General features: G+C 42.1%; 1 protein-coding gene across 2 annotated transcripts in view; it reads right to left on the bottom strand.

The window, feature by feature from the left end:
- PHIP (pleckstrin homology domain interacting protein) overlaps positions 1-18,154 on the bottom strand; it is a 298,049-nt gene that overhangs the window by 217,941 nt on the left and 61,954 nt on the right. For both annotated transcript variants that reach the window (XM_069726464.1, XM_069726465.1), the window contains exons 5-6: positions 2,774-2,924; positions 2,592-2,690 (exon numbers count right to left, since the gene is read on the bottom strand). In XM_069726464.1, the coding sequence (XP_069582565.1) occupies positions 2,592-2,690; positions 2,774-2,924 (250 nt within the window). The remainder of the gene's footprint in view (positions 1-2,591; positions 2,691-2,773; positions 2,925-18,154) is intronic.

The raw sequence follows: 18,154 nt of genomic DNA, 5'->3' as shown, positions 1-18,154 counted from the left end.
AGCTATAGCGCTTACCGAATTGCTACATCGGATACCTGGAGCGCTCCCGAGTCAGCTGTTCGGCTCCGCAGCTGCATGTGTCCCGGCTGTGTGACAGTCACAACACATGCATAAATAGGCTGTTTGTTGGGCTCTCCATGCATATGTTGTGACTGTCACACAGCTGCGACACATGCAGCTGCGGAGCAGAGCAGCTGACTATCGGGAGCGCTCCAGGTATCTGGGTTTCCTCTGCAGCTATTCAGTAAGCCCTATGGCTATTCGGATAAGGCGTTATCCAAAGCTATTCGCTCATCCCTAGCAATGACATGTACTGGAGACTCATCCCAATACACTTATGCACGTGATGCTTTTTGATGAAACGTATACAAGCAATCAGTATATTTTAAATATCCATAATGATGAACTCCTTAAGCAGCAAGTGCACTTGTATAGAGGACTCAGATAACAGTTTAACCAGTACGGTTATCTTCACAGATGGCAGTTTTGCAGAGTTTTATTCTGTATCCAAAATCTTTACTCTTGGCCGTAAAAACGTTGCACATAAAATGCAGCCATTTGCTGCGCTATTTTGCTGTATTTTTCAGACATATTACTGATTATTTGCCCCCTGAAGAAGTGTGGACGAAACACGGCATTAATTCCACACTATTTGTAAGTACTATCCAAAGACTTCATGCTTGCCATCTTTTAGGCACCATTAGCAGCCAGTGATTTTTACAGGGTTTATAGCTCTTGAATTCAGGACTAACACTGGTCTATCGGGTTTCACAGTTGTCTATGATGATTATAGAGATTTACCCTCTCTCAATTTGCACATGCACTTTAATATGGCATGAAGTTACAGATATTATTTTTAACATGTTGAGAGGTTTATCATCCCTAGAATATAGTACTATAATACATATCTCTGGTTAAAGGTGTTTAATGGAGTTTTTAGTCATTTGTGTCTCTCCCATCGGAGGTCACTAGATGTTTTAAATTATTTCTTGGGTTTTGTATGTGTATATTAATAAAAGCTTTTTGATTGTAACTCACAAATTGTTTCTAATGGTGCTTATTCTGTTCACTTTGTCACCTATTACTATAGGTGATTATAATGTAACGGACAGATTATATATTGCTTGCTAGAACTTGAATAATCATTGGATCAGTGATTGATGATAAAGCTACAGACGAGCAGAGGGCAAAAACGACTCTCCACTGACCGGGATGACCGTCATCTTATTCGAATGTCACTCAGCAACTGCAGGATGAAATCAAGTGACCTACAAAAGGAATGGCAAATGGCAGCTGGGGTGAAGTGGATGGCAAGAACAGTTTGTAACAGGCTCCTAGAGGCAGGACTCAAGTCATGTAAAGCTAGAAAAAAAAGCCTTTTATCAATGAGAAGCAAAGGAGAGCCAGGCTGAAGTTTGCCAAAGACCATAAGGATTGGACCATAGAGGACTGGAGTAAGGTAATCTTCTCGGAGTCTAATTTTCAGCTTTGCCCAGCACCTGGTTGTCTAATGGCTAGATGGAGACCTGGAGAGGCGTACAAGCCACAGTGTCTTGCACCCACTGTGAAATTTAGTGCAGGATCAGTGATCTGGGGATGCTTCAGCAAGGCTGGATTTGGGCAGGTTGTTCTTTGCGAAGGACATATGAATCAAGCCACATACAAGTTTATCCTGGAAAAACAGTTGATTCCTTCTGCTCAGGCAATGTTCCCCAAATCTGAGGACTGGTTTTTCCAGCAGGACAATGCGCCATACCACACAGGTAGGTCAATCAATGTGTGGATGAAGGACCAGCATATCAAATCCCTGTCATGGCCAGCCAAATCTCCAGACCTGAACCCCATTGAAAACCTCTGGAATGTAATCAAGAGGAAGATGGATAGTCACAAGCCATCAAACAAAGAAGAACTGATTACATTTTTGTACCAGGAGTGGCATAAGGCCACCCAAAAGCAGTGTGAAAGACTGGTGGAAAGCGTGCCAAAATGCATGAAAGCTGTGATTAAAAATCATGGTTATTCCACACAATATTGATTTCTGAACTCTTCCTGAGTTAAAACATTAGTATTGTGGTTTCTAAATGTTTATGAACTTGTTTTCTTTGCATTATTTGACGTCTGAAAGCAATGCATTTTTTTTTGTTATTTTAACAATTTCTCATTTTCAGAAAAAAAATACAAAATTTATTGCTTGGAAAATCGGAGACATGTCAGTAGTTTATAGAATAAAAGAACAATTTGCATTTTACTCAAAAATATACCTATAAAAGAGAAAAATCAGACAAGCTGAAAATTTTGCAGTGGTCTCTTAATTTTTGCCAGAGTTGTATGAGATTTCTATAAATCCCAACCATTTTACTAGAACTGTGAGATGCAGTCTTTTGCCCAGTGAAAATGTGTCAAACTCATTGTGGGAACTCAACCTAAGGGATCGCACACACCACCATATACATCAGGCGAGTGTCATTTTTTATTGGATAGCACTCACTCGCACCAATGTTATACAATGGGGCAGTGCTGATGCATGTTTAGCCGCACAAGTGGTAACTATATGGTATGCTCTACTGAATGTTTTTCCGTTCGGCACTCACCCAAGTTTGGTGGGCTTCCATAATTTATTGGCGCCTCTGGGGGCCTTCCATTGTGTAAAGCTGCAAGAGCTGAGCCTTTCCACACCACATTTCTGCAGCCTAAGGATGAACAGGCAGTAAATTATTTTAAGAATCATACACTTAATTCTGTTGAAAATGAAGGACGTTTGGTGTTCTCATACTTCTGTTTGTTCGCAGCAGCGACTGGCGGCCAGCTCCCAATAGTGTTAGGACTCCGGGAACACTCTGAGGAATCTCTTTCTCTAGGAGTGGTCCTACTCTTTGACATACTTGCAGTAAATGGTCAGGTGCTAAGTGCCTGTAATATTTCACCTAGGGAAAATGGAAACAAAGAAAAAAAAAAAACACTTTAAAATTTTGTCTGGAAACATCATAACGGCTTCAGATACTCTTCCATCTCCAAAAAAGATAAGGCCATAACTGTAGACCTCTTTCTGTATATCCTGTTTAAGGGAAGCTGGCACCAGGATTTTGCCACCTAATAGGAGATTAGTATAATGTAGAGACAGAGACCCCAGTTCCAGTGGTGTGTCACTTAGGCTACGTTCATATTTGCGTTGTGCGATGTTGCGTCCGAGACGCAACGCACAACGCAAAACAAAACGCACGCTAAAACGCAGCGTTTTGCGACGCAAGTGTCCTTTTTTGCAGATTTTTGGACGCAAAAAAAAATGCAACTTGCTGCGTCCTCTGCGCCCCACGCTTGCGGCAAAAAAAACGCTTGCGTCGCAAAACGCAGCACAACGCATGTCCATGCGCCCCCCATGTTAAATATAGGGGCGCATGACGCATGCGTCGCCGCGGTTGCGCCCGACGCAACGCAAATGTGAACGTAGCCTTACTTGCTGTAGTGGTTATAAAATCACTAATATATCATCAGAAGATTATTATACATACATAGATGTGATCCAACAGCCAGTGGCTGATACATGCTTCCACGGTTTGGGCAGTATATCAGCTGACAGGTTCCCTTTAATGATCATATACTTTAAGCAACTAAAGTCAAAAGTATAGAATGTCAGGTGCAGACATACGCGAGATTTATTTTTATCTATTGCCATCTTAGCAAATGATCTATATACAAGATATGACTTGCAGCTCATTGATTCCTCAAGATGAGACCCCTGCAGAGGAACAATCAGCATCATTAAGAAGGCCTCTCAGTAATTAGATATGGTGGGAAGAATCATCATCAGGAAACCTCAGAACATTTACACTAAATGGACATTTACAGAAGTCATAAGTGGCGTTCTTATGCAATCACTGCAGCATACAGACCCATGCAGTTTCATTGATCCATACACACATGCATTCTAAAAACTGATGTGTCTGATCCGTGAGACTCACAACATGGCCTATTCTCATCTATTTTGTGGATCAGACTTGGTCATTAAAGTCTATGGGGATCCATATAAAACATGGCATACGGAAGTCATTCTTTTATAGTTCAGTGCACAGTTTCATCCATTTTTCACTGCACTCATCCATTGTTAAGAGTCAATAGATAAATACAGTTATATGAAAAAGTTTGGGCACCCCTATTAATCTTAAGCTTAATGTTTTATAAAAATTGTTTTGTTTTTTTTTTTGCAACAGCTATTTCGGTTTCATATATCTAATAACTGCTGGACACAGTAATGTTTCTGCCTTGAAATGAAGGTTATTGTACAGAAAATGTGCAATCTGCATTCAAACTAAATTCTGACAGGTGCATAAGTATGGGCACCCTTATTTTCTTGTTTTAAATACTCCCACCTACTTTTTACTGACTTACTAAAGCACTTTTTTTGGTTTTCTAACCTCACTGAGCTTTGAACTTCATAGCCAGGTGTATGCAATCATGAGAAAAGCTACTTAAAGTGGCCACTTGCAAGTTGTTCTCCTGTTTGAATCTCCTCTGAAGAGTGGCATCATGGGCTCCTAAAAACAACTGTCTAATGATCTGAAAACAAAGATTATTCAACATAGTTGTTCAGGGGAAGGATACAAAAAGCTGTCTCAGAGATTTAACCTGTCAATTTCCACTGTGAGGAACATAGTAAGGAAATGGAAGAACACAGGTACAGTTCTTGTTAAGGCCAGAAGTGGCAGGCCAAGAAAAACATCAGAAAGGCAGAGAAGAAGAATGGTGAGATCAGTCAAGGACAATTCTCAGACCACCTCCAGAGAGCTGCAGCATCAACTTGCTGCAGATGGTGTCACTGTGCATCGGTCAACTATACAACGCACTTTGCACAAGGAGAAGCTGTATGGGAGAGTGATGCGAAAGAAGTCGTTTCTGCAAGCACACCACAAACAGAGTCGGCTGAGGTATGCAAAAGCACATTTGGAGAAGCCAATTTCTTTTTGGAAGAAGGTCCTGTGGACTGATGAAACCAAGATTGAGTTGTTTGGTCATACAAAAAGGCGTTATGCATGGCGGCCAAAAACACAGCATTCCAAGAAAAACACTTGCTACCCACAGTAAAATTTGGTGGAGGTTCCATCATGCTTTGAGGCTTTGAGGCCAATGCCGGCACCGGAAATCTTGTTAAAGTTGAGGGACGCATGAATTCCTCTCAGTATCAGCAGATTCTTGACAATAATGTTCATGAATCAGTGGCAAAGTTGAAGTTACGCAGGGGATGGATCAAGGCAATGATCCAAAACACCGCTCCAAATCTACTCAGGCATTCATGCAGAGGAACAATTACACTGTTCTGGAATGGCCATCCCAGTCCCCAGACCTGAATATCATTGAACATCTGTGGGGTCATTTGAAGAGGGCTGTCCATGCTCGGCGACCATCAAACTTAACTAAACTGGAATTGTTTTGTAAAGAGGAATGGTCAAAAATACCTTCATCCAGGATCCAGGAACTCATTAAAAGCTGCAGGAAGCGACTAGAGGCTATTATTTTTGCAAAAGGAGGATCTACTAAATATTAATGTCACTTTTCTGGTGGGGTGCCCATACTTATGCACCTGTCAAATTTTTGTTTGAATGCAGATTGCACATGTTCTGTTAGTACAATAAACCTCATTTCAAAGCAGAAACATTACTGTGTCCAACAGTTATTAGATACAGTGGGGCAAAAAAGTATTTAGTCAGTCAGCAATAGTGCAAGTTCCACCACTTAAAAAGATGAGAGGCGTCTGTAATTTACATCATAAGTAGACCTCAACTATGGGAGACAAACTGAGGAAAAAAAATCCAGAAAATCACATTGTCTGTTTTTTTAACAATTTATTTGCATATTATGGTGGAAAATAAGTATTTGGTCAGAAACAAACAATCAAGATTTCTGGCTCTCACAGACCTGTAACTTCTTCTTTAAGAGTCTCCTCTTTCCTCCACTCATTACCTGTAGTAATGGCACCTGTTTAAACTTGTTATCAGTATAAAAAGACACCTGTGCACACCCTCAAACAGTCTGACTCCAAACTCCACTATGGTGAAGACCAAAGAGCTGTCAAAGGACACCAGAAACAAAATTGTAGCCCTGCAGCAGGCTGGGAAGACTGAATCTGCAATAGCCAACCAGCTTGGAGTGAAGAAATCAACAGTGGGAGCAATAATTAGAAAATGGAAGACATACAAGACCACTGATAATCTCCCTCGATCTGGGGCTCCACGCAAAATCCCACCCCGTGGGGTCAGAATGATCACAAGAACGGTGAGCAAAAATCCCAGAACCACGCGGGGGAACCTAGTGAATGAACTGCGGAGAGCTGGGACCAATGTAACAAGGCCTACCATAAGTAACACACTACGCCACCATGGACTCAGATCCTGCAGTGCCAGACGTGTCCCACTGCTTAAGCCAGTACATTACATCTCCGGGCCTGTCTGAAGTTTGCTAGAGAGCATTTGGATGATCCAGAGGAGTTTTGGGAGAATGTCCTATGGTCTGATGAAACCAAACTAGAACTGTTTGGTAGAAATACAACTTGTCGTGTTTGGAGGAAAAAGAATACTGAGTTGCATCCATCAAACACCATACCTACTGTAAAGCATGGTGGTGGAAACATCATGCTTTGGGGCTGTTTCTCTGCAAAGGGGCCAGGACGACTGATCCGGGTACATGAAAGAATGAATGGGGCCATGTATCGTGAGATTTTGAGTGCAAACCTCCTTCCATCAGCAAGGGCATTGAAGATGAAACGTGGCTGGGTCTTTCAACATGACAATGATCCAAAGCACACCGCCAGGGCAACGAAGGAGTGGCTTCATAAGAAGCATTTCAAGGTCCTGGAGTGGCCTAGTCTCCAGATCTCAACCCTATAGAAAACCTTTGGAGGGAGTTGAAAGTCCGTGTTGCCAAGCGAAAAGCCAAAAACATCACTGCTCTAGAGGAGATCTGCATGGAGGAATGGGCCAACATACCAACAACAGTGTGTGGCAACCTTGTGAAGACTTACAGAAAACGTTTGACCTCTGTCATTGCCAACAAAGGATATATTACAAAGTATTGAGATGAAATTTTGTTTCTGACCAAATACTTATTTTCCACCATAATATGCAAAAAAATGATAAAAAAAACAGACAATGTGATTTTCTGGATTTTTTTTTCTCAGTTTGTCTCCCATAGTTGAGGTCTACCTATGATGTAAATTACAGACGCCTCTCATCTTTTTAAGTGGTGGAACTTGCACTATTGCTGACTGACTAAATACTTTTTTGCCCCACTGTATATGAAACTAAAATAGCTGTTGCAAAAAAAACTATTTTTATAAAACATTAAGCTTAAGAATAAAAGGGGTGCCCAAACTTTTTCATATAACTGTAAAAGTTCAGAGAGTCTTTGTCTTTTTAAAAACTGTGATAATGACTGCAGATATCAATGCAATAAAGTGCTTCTCATTTCATTTTATGCTGCAGGTATTTTTCGCAGCATGTGCATGATACAACATAAAATCGCTGGCACTACGCATAGCAGCAGATTTTCACAAGCTAACACATTTGAAAATCTTCTGGATTTTTTCTATATGAGAATACTCTCTAAAAAGGAGTCATGGCATTCAGATAAATCTATTGACCTGCATATATAGGGTTAAGAGCATTAGAAAGGTGCCAGGCTGCCATACTGAAAAATCATGGTGCATTTCGAGATGAATAAAGTTTATTTTTCCCCACAAGCTGCACTTTCAGCGCGGCAACCGGGCACCTTTTTTTAAATGCTAAACTATCTAACCCTATATCTGCAGATCAATAGCATTATCCGATGTGACCGGTTCCCTGTGAAATTATTTGTAATCAGTATTCTACCAGCAAGTTCCCTTAGGGCACACTTAGAATTCTGATGATAAATACTAATGCAAATAAAGATATGTCAGCTATACTGACATGGAGGCTAAGTAAATACTTGCACTCAATACAAAACTCTCAGAATGTTTGATTAGGACTTTGCATTATGTTGCTATTATTCCTCCCATAAACTTATGAATCTCTGACATCTGAATGTTACCAAGCCACCAAGGATTTTGTCCTTACACAAGTGGACTACCAGGTCTGACTGGACAATGTCAGACTTCACCCCAGGGTAAAAACGTTAAGGGAGTATCCAGTTTTGTCCATTACTTTAGTCACCCTGCTTGGATCTGTAGCAGAGACTCCTCCGCTGCTCACTGTTCAAGTCAATAGCGAGCGCTGCAGTCAAGCAGCGAGCTCAGCAGCTTGTGCTGTCAACTTAGGCAAAACTGCTGCACTCATGGATTGGCTGCAGTGCTGGCAACATGACGTCAGTGCTGTACAGAACCAACACAAGGCGCAGTGGCAGAGACTCGGTGAGGTTTGTTTGCTTGCTTGCTTTTAAACAAACTGCAGATGGGAACAGGGGTTTTCCAAAAACGGAAAACACCAACAAATTTATTTAGAAACTTACAGTAGAAATAACTCAGAAAACATGCTCCAGAGATCTTTTACTATGAGAAATGCAATTATTTACTACACAGTCATGTCAGGAGTGGCGACAGGTTCCGACCACAGGAGAGTATGTTTCTCTAAACAGGTCTATGGAGGTCTGCAAACAGCTGTACCTGAAATATATGGCTAAAAAAAGTAGTTTATAATATTTCAATGCTATTAGATATTAAACTACATCTATTAAAACCAAAATGTCATTTATAAAGTACAGTATATTCTTTTTGTAGTGTTGATGAGGAATGTTACAAACATTTTGAAGATTCACGACTATATCTAAAGCTTATAGCAGAGCTGGGCAAATTACAACCCAGGACATCTGAAGGGCTGGATATGGTAGTGTCCTGCACCCTGTGGCCACTGCTTACTCGGTGTCTCACTTCTACCTGTATCTGCATCCTCAAGAAATACAGTGGCTTGCTAAAGTATTCACCTTCCTTGGTATTTTTCACATTGTGCTACCTGACAACCTGGAATGTCACTTTGAGGGTTTGCATCAGTTCATGTAAAGAACATGAGTACAAATGTGAACATTTGGTTTTCTTTTTATCGTGAAGCAAACAACAAATAGAACAAAAAAACTGAACACTTCAGTGTGCATAACTATTCACCCCCTAAACTCAGTACTTTGTAGAGCCTCGTTTTGCAGCAGTTACAGCTACAAGTGGCTACGGATAAGCCTCTATGAGCTTTCACATCTTGCCACTGGGATTTTTGCCCATTCCTCAAAGCAAAACTTCAAGTCTGACCACAGACTCTCTATTGGATTAAGATCTGGGCTTTGACTAGGCCACTCCAAAACATTTACACTTTCCCCCTTAGACCACTTGAGTGTTGCTTTAGCAGTATGCGTTAGGTCATTCCCTTGTTGCAAGGTGAACCTTTGTCCCAGTCTCAGATCGCTGATAGACAAGCAGGTTTTGCCGAATATCCCTGTATTTCGTACCATCCATCTTCCCCTCGACTCGGACCATTTTCCCTGTCCCTGCTGCTGAAAACCATCCTCACAGAATGATGCTGCAACCACCATGCTTCACTGTGAAGATGGTGATCTTGGGATGAGGAGCTGTGTTGGTTTGGCGCCAGACATGGAGTTTACCTTGGTGGCCAAAAAGTTCAATTCAGTTCTGAGCACAGCACCTTCCTCCATACATTTGGGGAGTCGTCCACATGTCTTTTCCCAAACTCAAAATGAGCCTTATAAGTTGTGTGTGTAAGAAAAGGCTTTTTTCTGCACACTCATCCGTAAAGGCCACTTCTATGGAGTGTGTGGCTTATTGTGGTCATATGGTCAGATACTCCAGTCTCTAATTTGGAACTCTGCAGCTCCTTCAGGATTACCTTTGGTCTCTGTACTGACTTTCTGATTAGAGTCGTTTTTTTTTTTTTTTTTTTTTGCTGGACTGGACTTTTGGTGGGCAATCTCGTGACAGGTTAGTTTTGGTACAATGTTCTTGCCATTTGATAAATGGATTTAATGGCGCTCCAGGAAATCATCAGATATTGGGAAATTTATTTATTTCTGTTTTATAACCCAGCCCTGACTTGTACTTCCCAACAACTTTGTCCATGACTTGTTTGGAGATCTCCTGTCACGAGTGACTAACACCAACCTGGGAGATCTAGGGATAGAAGATCACTGCTTATTATGAGTCGCAGATCTTCTATTTATCCTGTGTATTTGGATCCCATATTAAATTAATTTGATTTCCTTTGGTGCTGAAGAGGTTAACAACACTTTCTATGCTGTTCAGAAACATGCAGCTCCATTTCAGCTGCTACTGATCTGGTCTGCTCTGGCAGTTTTTGCTGGCTTGTTTGCTGCTTTTTTTATGCTAATTTTCAGCTGCTTTTTACAATACGAGCAAAGCCTATGAGATTTCAGAAATCTCATGCACACTTTATTTGATCAGTATTTTGTGCTTTGCTGTGTTTTTAGGACATAGAGCATGTCACTTTCAGCGTTTTTGGTATTATTTGCTGCTGAAAATTCAAGGACATTAGCATGGACAAAGAAAAAAACGCACCAAAAAGTACCTAAAACTGCGTTTTTTACGCAGCTTCTTTCATGCCAAGAAGATCAGGTTCTGCTGCAGAGGAAAAAAAAAAACATAGCAAAAACGCCCTGTGTGAACTAACCCTATGGCCGGCGTCACACTAGCGAGTTATACGGACGTGTGAGAGGCGCAGAAAATACGGATTGGATACGGTACAATAATTCTCTATGGCCCAGCTCCTATCTGCCGTATTTTACTGATCCGTATTATACGGGCATCTACGGCCGTAGAAAATCGCAGCATGCTGCGTTTGTCACCGTATTGCGCAAAAAATACGCCAATGAAAGTCTAGGGGGCCAGAAAATTACAGATTACACACGGACCAACAGTGTGACTTGCGAGAAATACGCAGCGGTGTTCTAAAGAAAAGCCGGCAATTCAGTGCGGTGTACAGTAAAATCACACTGACAGGTTAGAATAGAATAGCTAAGATAAATGTCTACACATAGTATAGGGGTAATATATATATATATTTTATAAAACTTTTCTGAATATTTTCCCATGCTCGAGTTCATATGAGGACATCCAGCAGAGGGCGCATCACCGGGACTGAAGGTCACTACAGGTCATTGACCTACATTCCATTCATTCCCCAGGGTTTTACAGGCAGGAGCACAGCTGCATTAGCAGAGCTTCTGCTTGTAAAATTAGTTAACCCCTTCAGATGGATTTACATCGTGGGACGAGACTCATCGGAAGGTATGGGATATTGTTGTTTTTTATTTTACCTTTTTTTACAGAACGAGGGTCTTCAGGTGGATTACCAAAATATTACAAAAACCTATGTATTTATTTCATTAAAATACCGTATTTTCTGGTGTATAAGACGACCCCCAACTTTTCCATATAAAATATGGAATTTGGGATTTACCCGCTGTATAAGAAGGGGATCATCTTACACGCCCAGTCATCTTATACGGCGTGTGGTTCCCAGGGTCTGGAGGAGAGGAGACTCTCCTTCAGACCCTGGGATCCATATTCATGTAAAAAATAAAGAATAAAAATAAAAAATATGGATATACTCACCCCTCCGAAGGACCCTGGCTGTCACCGCTGCAAGGGTCTGCCTCTGTTCCTAAGAATGCAGTGAGTGAAGGACCTTCGATGACGTCGCGGTCAGGTGACCGCTCACGTGACCGCGACGTCATCGAAGGTCCTTCACTCACTGCATTCTTAGGAACAGAGGCAGACGCTTGCAGCGGTGACAGCCAGGGTCCTTCGGAGGGGTGAGTATATCCATATTTTTTATTTTTATTCTTTATTTTTTACATGAATATGGATCCCAGGGCCTGAAGGAGAGTTTTTTTCCTTCAGACCCTGGGAACCATCCAGGATCGCTCCGTGCAGCCGTACCCGGCGTATAAGACGACCCCCGACTCTTGGGACAATTTTTAGGGGTTAAAATGTCGTCTTATACGCCGGAAAATACGGTACCTTGGAATAGTGTGTGTGTGTGTGTGTGTGTGTGTGTGTGTGTGTGTGTGTGTGTGTGTGTGTGTGTGTGTTTTTAACCATTTCATACTATTAGATTAATAATGGATAGGTGTCATAATTGACTCCTCTCCATTATTAATCTGGCTTAATGTCACCTTACAATAGCAAGGTGACTTTAACTGTTGTGAATTCTGTGGTCGAGCTCCCTCCTGTGGTCACAAGTGGTACTGCGGCTTCTGAGTTTCCTTCCTCAGGTGATGAGGTTAGGTCGTTAGGTGCTGCTCTATTTAACTCCACCTAGTGCTTTGATCCTGGCCTCCAGTCAATGTTCTAGTATTGGTCCTGCTTCCTCCTGGATCGTTCCTGTGGCCTGTCTGCTCAGCTTAAGCTAAGTTCTGCTTGTGTTACTTTTGTTGCTATATTTTCTGTCCAGCTTGCTTTTTTGGTTTTGCTTGCTTGCTGGAAGCTCTGAGACGCAGAGGGAGCACCTCCGTACCGTTAGTCGGTGCGGAGGGTCTTTTTGCCCCTCTGCGTGGTTGTTTTGTAGGTTTTTGTGTTGACCGCAAAGCTATCTTTCCTATCCTCGGTCTATTCAGTAAGTCGGGCCTCGCTTTGCTAAATCTATTTCATCTCTGTGTTTGTATTTTCATCTTACTTACAGTCATTATATGTGGGGGGCTGCCTTTTCCTTTGGGGAATTTTTCTGAGGCAAGGTAGGCTTATTTTTCTACCTTCAGGCCTAGCTAGTTTCTCAGGCTGTGCCGAGTTGCATAGGGAGCGTTAGGCGCAATCCACAGCTATCTCTAGTGTGGTGTGATAGGATCAGGGATTGCGGTCAGCAGAGTTCCCACGTCTCAGAGCTCGTCCTATGTTTTTTGCTTATTGTCAGGTCACTTTGTGTGCTCTGAACTTCAAGGTCCATTGTGGTTCTGAATTACCTATTCATAACAATTAACCCTACATTACCCCATATCCCACTGCTACACATCTTCCAGATGTGCCTTTCCTGGGGTGGCTGGGGGCAGATATTTTTAGCCCGGGGGGGGGGGGGCAATAACCATGGACCCTCTCCAGGCTATTAATATCTGCCCTCAATCACTGGCTTCACCATTCTGGCGGAGAAAATTGCGCGGGAGCCCATGCCAATTTTTTCCGCGATTTAACCCTTTAATTTAATAGCTAGAGCGCCCAAATTTTGCACATACAGACTACTAACATTAGCAGTGTGGAATATGCAAAAAAAAAAAAAGGATATGAGATGGTTTACTGTATGTAAACCATGTCTCATATGTCGGGTTTGGGAAGGAGCTAGCAAAAGCCGGCAATTGAATTACCGGTTTTTAAGCTATCTAGCGCTGTATGAAATATATATATATATATATATATATATATATATATATATATATATATATATATATATATATATATATATTAATATTATAATATAGTACATAAACATGGCACTCAGTCAATAGGTGAGAAGTTGGTGCTCAAGTAGGGTATCCAACCCACGAATCAATATATAACAAAAACTTGGCACTCAAATAAGTTATGAAGTGGTAATTTGTTGATTTTTTTATTGTACGTCCAGACACAGATTCAACAGATGCTGGTAAACGTTTTCGATCCCAATGGACCTTCCTCAGAACAATTGCATTTTATCTGGTGTTGCCGAGTAAAACAAAGTAGGAGACGAAAAAACACCTTACTGGAGTAATGCTGTGGGGCGGTACAATATGCTGGTGCGAGGGCTCCTAGGCAAACTTGGTTTGCTATGGAAGGCTGTGGCCCAAACTCGGTCAGAGAGAAGCAGCGAGAGCGGTGGTACTCCGCCAGAGAGACAGATGCACTGACCAGATAAAATGTAATAGTTCTGAGGAAGGTCCATTGGGACCGAAAACGTTTAACAGCATCTGTTGAATCTGTGTTTGGACGTACAATAAAAAAAAAAAATCAACAAATTACCACTTTCATAACTTATTTGAGTGCCAAGTTTTTGTGTGTGTGTGTGTATATATATATATATATATATATATATATATATTATATATATATATATATATATATATATATATATATATATACATACACACACCAATCAGCAACGGGCACAGCGACGATGTCATAAAGGACGTAGACATCCCACGTCTCTGATTGGTCGAGGCCGCCAGGCCTTGACCAATCAGCAACGGGCACAGCGACGATGTCATAAAGGACGTAGACATCTCACGTTTCTGATTCAGCGACGGGCACAGTATCGACGTAGATGTCATAATGGTTGCCATGGCGACGATGATGTCATAAAGGTTGCCTCGACCAATCAGCGACGGGCACAGTCTGCCGCGAATTCTGGACTACGGGGACATGCATATTCTAGAATACCCGATGCGTTAGAATCGGGCCACAGTCTAGTATATATATATATATATATATATCTATATATATAATTGTCTAAGGGTTTTTCCATCTGTCTGTCTGTCCTGGAAATCCCGGCTCTCTGATTGGTCAAGGCCGCCAGGCCTCGACCAATCAGCAACGGGCACAGCGACGATGATGTCATAAAGGACGTAGAAATCCCACGTCTCTGATTGGTCGAGGCCACCAGGCCTCGACCAATCAGCAACAGGCACAGCGACGATGATGTCTTAAAGGACGTAGACATCTCACGTTTCTGATTCAGCGACGGGCAAAGTATCGACGTAGATGTCATAATGGTTGCCATGGCGACGATGATGTCATAAAGGTTGCCTCGACCAATCAGCGACGGGCACAGTCTGCCGCGAATTCTGGAATCATTATTGTCCATATACTACGGGGACATATTCTAGAATACCCGATGCATTAGAATCGGGCCACAGTCATATATATATACAGGGTGGAGCGCGGTAATTTGCTTTTTTGCACTGCATGCTGTGGCGGCACTGTCGGTCGAAGAGAGGGGAGAGTGGGTGTGGCTTACAGTGGCTGATGGGAGATTTGTATTCCTCTGCCTTTCAGTTGCCATCATGCAGTGGACACGTGAGGAGAGGTCATTTTGTGTTGAAGTGTATTTTTCAAATGCCCACTCGATCATTGCAGTGCAGCGTGCTTTTCGTTTACAATTCGCTGTTCCTCCACGCGGACGTGTTCCTGGACGGCAATCAATTGTAAATTGGGTGAATGCATTCAGAACAGCAGGGAATGTGTGATGTGTACGAAGGGGACCTGAGAGAAGGATTACAACACCACAAAACATCGAGAGAGTTAGAGCAGCAGTACTGCAATCTCCGAAACGCTCTGCTCGGAAGCAATCATTTGCTCTTGGCATTTCAAGACGTTCTCTCCACCATGGGACATGGGACTATTTGACACGGCGGACCTCTTGTGAAGACATGTTAGCAACGATACCCCGTGACACAATTGTGTTTTTTTCTGATGAGGCACATTTTCACCTCAGTGGGTGTGTAAATAAACAAATATGCGTTACTGGAGTGAAACAAACCCCAGAGAAGTTCACGAGAGACCTCTGCATTCGGACCGCGTCACTGTGTGGTGCGCCATATCACGAGTAGGCATCATTGGTCCTTACTTTTTTCAGGATAATGGTCGTGCCATAACTGTGAACTCCGAACGGTACTTGTCTATGATACAGGATTATTTTCAGCCAGCTCTTGAGGCAATGGAACTAGAGGATACATGGTTCCAACAGGATGGTGCCACTGCACACACAGCGAGGGTTACCATGAATTGTTTGAGGCAAATGTTTCCTGGACGGCTTATCTCTTTGAGGGGAGATGTGAACTGGCCAGCACGCTCACCAGATTTAGCCCCATGCGATTTTTTTCCTTTGGGGTTACCTGAAGTCTAAGGTGTATATCAACCGTCCCAACACCTTGGAAGACCTAAGGAACAATATTGAAGCTGAAATTGGCAGAATACCAGTGGACATGCTTGTTAGAGTTCATGAAAACTTCAGAAAACGTATGCAGCAGTGTGTGGATAGCGAAGGTCGACATTTGCCAGATACACTATTTAAAACCATGTAATTTAAAAATTCCATTACTGTTCAGTATAATTAAAATATAAAATAAATTTTTCTAATGATCATAATTTTTTAATTTCATCCCCAAATCAGCAAATTACCGCGCTCCACCCTGTGTGTATGTGTATATGTATATATATATATATATATACACACATACATATATATATATATACACACACACATACATACATACATACATACACACACATATATATATACACACACATATATATACACACACACACATACTAGATGGTGGCCCGATTCTAACGCATCGGGTATTCTAGAATATGCATGTCCACGTAGTATATTATATTGCCCAGCCACGTAGTAGTATATTGCCCAGCCACGTAGTAGTATATTGCCCAGCCACGTAGTAGTATATTGCCCAGTCATGTAGTATATTGCCCAGCCACGTAGTATATTGCCCAGCCACGTAGTATATTGCCCAGCCACGTAGTATATTGCCCAGCCACGTAGTATATTGCCCAGCCACGTAGTATATTGCCCAGCCACGTAGTATATTGCCCAGCCACGTAGTATATTGCCCAGCCACGTAGTATATTGCCCAGCCACGTAGTATATTGCCCAGCCACGTAGTATATTGCCCAGCCACGTAGTATATTGCCCAGCCACGTAGTATATTGCCCAGCACAGAGCCACATAGTATAGAGACTTAAAAAAAATAAATAAACATATACTCACCTTCCGAAGGCACGTTAAAGTCGTGCTATACTTACCATCCGCCGCCTTTCCTGCTCCTCGCCACGCTCCCGGGACCGCTTGCCGCTTGCAATGGAGCGGTCCCGGTAGCGTCATGAGGAGCGGGAAAGGCAGCGGATGGTGAGTATAGCAGGTATTTTGGGTTTTTTTATTATTTTTAACATGACATTTTTACTATTGATGCTGCATAGGCACTAGTAAATAGTTGGGGACACACAGGGTTAATAGCAGCGGTAACAGAGTGCGTTACAGCGCGGGCCGTTACCGCTGCCATTAACCCTGTGTGAGCGGTGAGTGGAGGGGATTATGGAGCGGGCACCGGGCAGTGAGTGCAGGGGAGTAGGGGAGGGACTAATCGGACTGTGGCCGTCGCTGATTGGTCGCGGCAGCCATGACAGGCAGCTGTCGAGACCAATCAGCGAATGGATAACCGTGACAGAAGGACAGACAGACGGAAGTGACCCTTAGACAATATATATATATATATATATATATATATTTATTGTGTGTGTGTGTGTGTGTGTGTGTGTGTGTGTGTGTGTGTGTGTGTGTGTGTGTGTGTGTGTGTGTGTGTATATATATTGCGTATATATATATTGTGTGTGTATATATATATATATATATATATATATATATATATATATATATATATATATATATATATATATATATATACATATACATATACATATACATACATACACACACACACACACACACACACACACACACAGTGCCTACAAGTAGTATTCAACCCCCTGCAGATTTAGCAGGTTTAACAAGATGCAAATAAGTTAGAGCCTTCATACTTCAAACAAGAGCAGGATTTATTAACAGATGAATAAATCTTACAAACCAAAAAGTTTTGTTGCTCAGCTAAATTTTTATAAATTTTAAACATAAAAGTGTGGGTCAATTATTATTCAACCCCTAGGTTTAATATTTTGTGGAATAACCTTTGTTTGCAATTACAGCTAATAATCGTCTTTTATAAGACCTGATCAGGCCGGCACAGGTCTCTGGAGTTATCTTGGCCCACTCCTCCATGCAGATCTTCTCCAAGTTATCTAGGTTCTTTGGGTGTCTCATGTGGACTTTAATCTTGAGCTCCTTCCACAAGTTTTCAATTGGGTTAAGGTCAGGAGACTGACTAGGCCACTGCAACACCTTGATTTTTTGCCTCTTGAACCAGGCCTTGGTTTTTCTTGGCTGTGTGCTTTGGGTCGTCTTGTTGTAAGATGAAATGATGACCCATCTTAAGATCCTTGATGGAGGAGCGGAGGTTCTTGGCCAAAATCTCCAGGTAGGCCATGCTATCCATCTTCCCATGGATGCGGACCAGATGGCCAGGCCCCTTGGCTGAGAAACAGCCCCACAGCATGATGCTGCCACCACCATGCTTG

The sequence above is a fragment of the Ranitomeya imitator genome, chromosome 5, assembly GCF_032444005.1.
Source record: "Ranitomeya imitator isolate aRanImi1 chromosome 5, aRanImi1.pri, whole genome shotgun sequence".
NCBI classification, from domain to species: Eukaryota; Metazoa; Chordata; class Amphibia; order Anura; family Dendrobatidae; genus Ranitomeya; species Ranitomeya imitator.
Note: the sequence above shows the minus strand (reverse complement) of the source record. Positions and strands in the feature narration are given on the sequence as shown.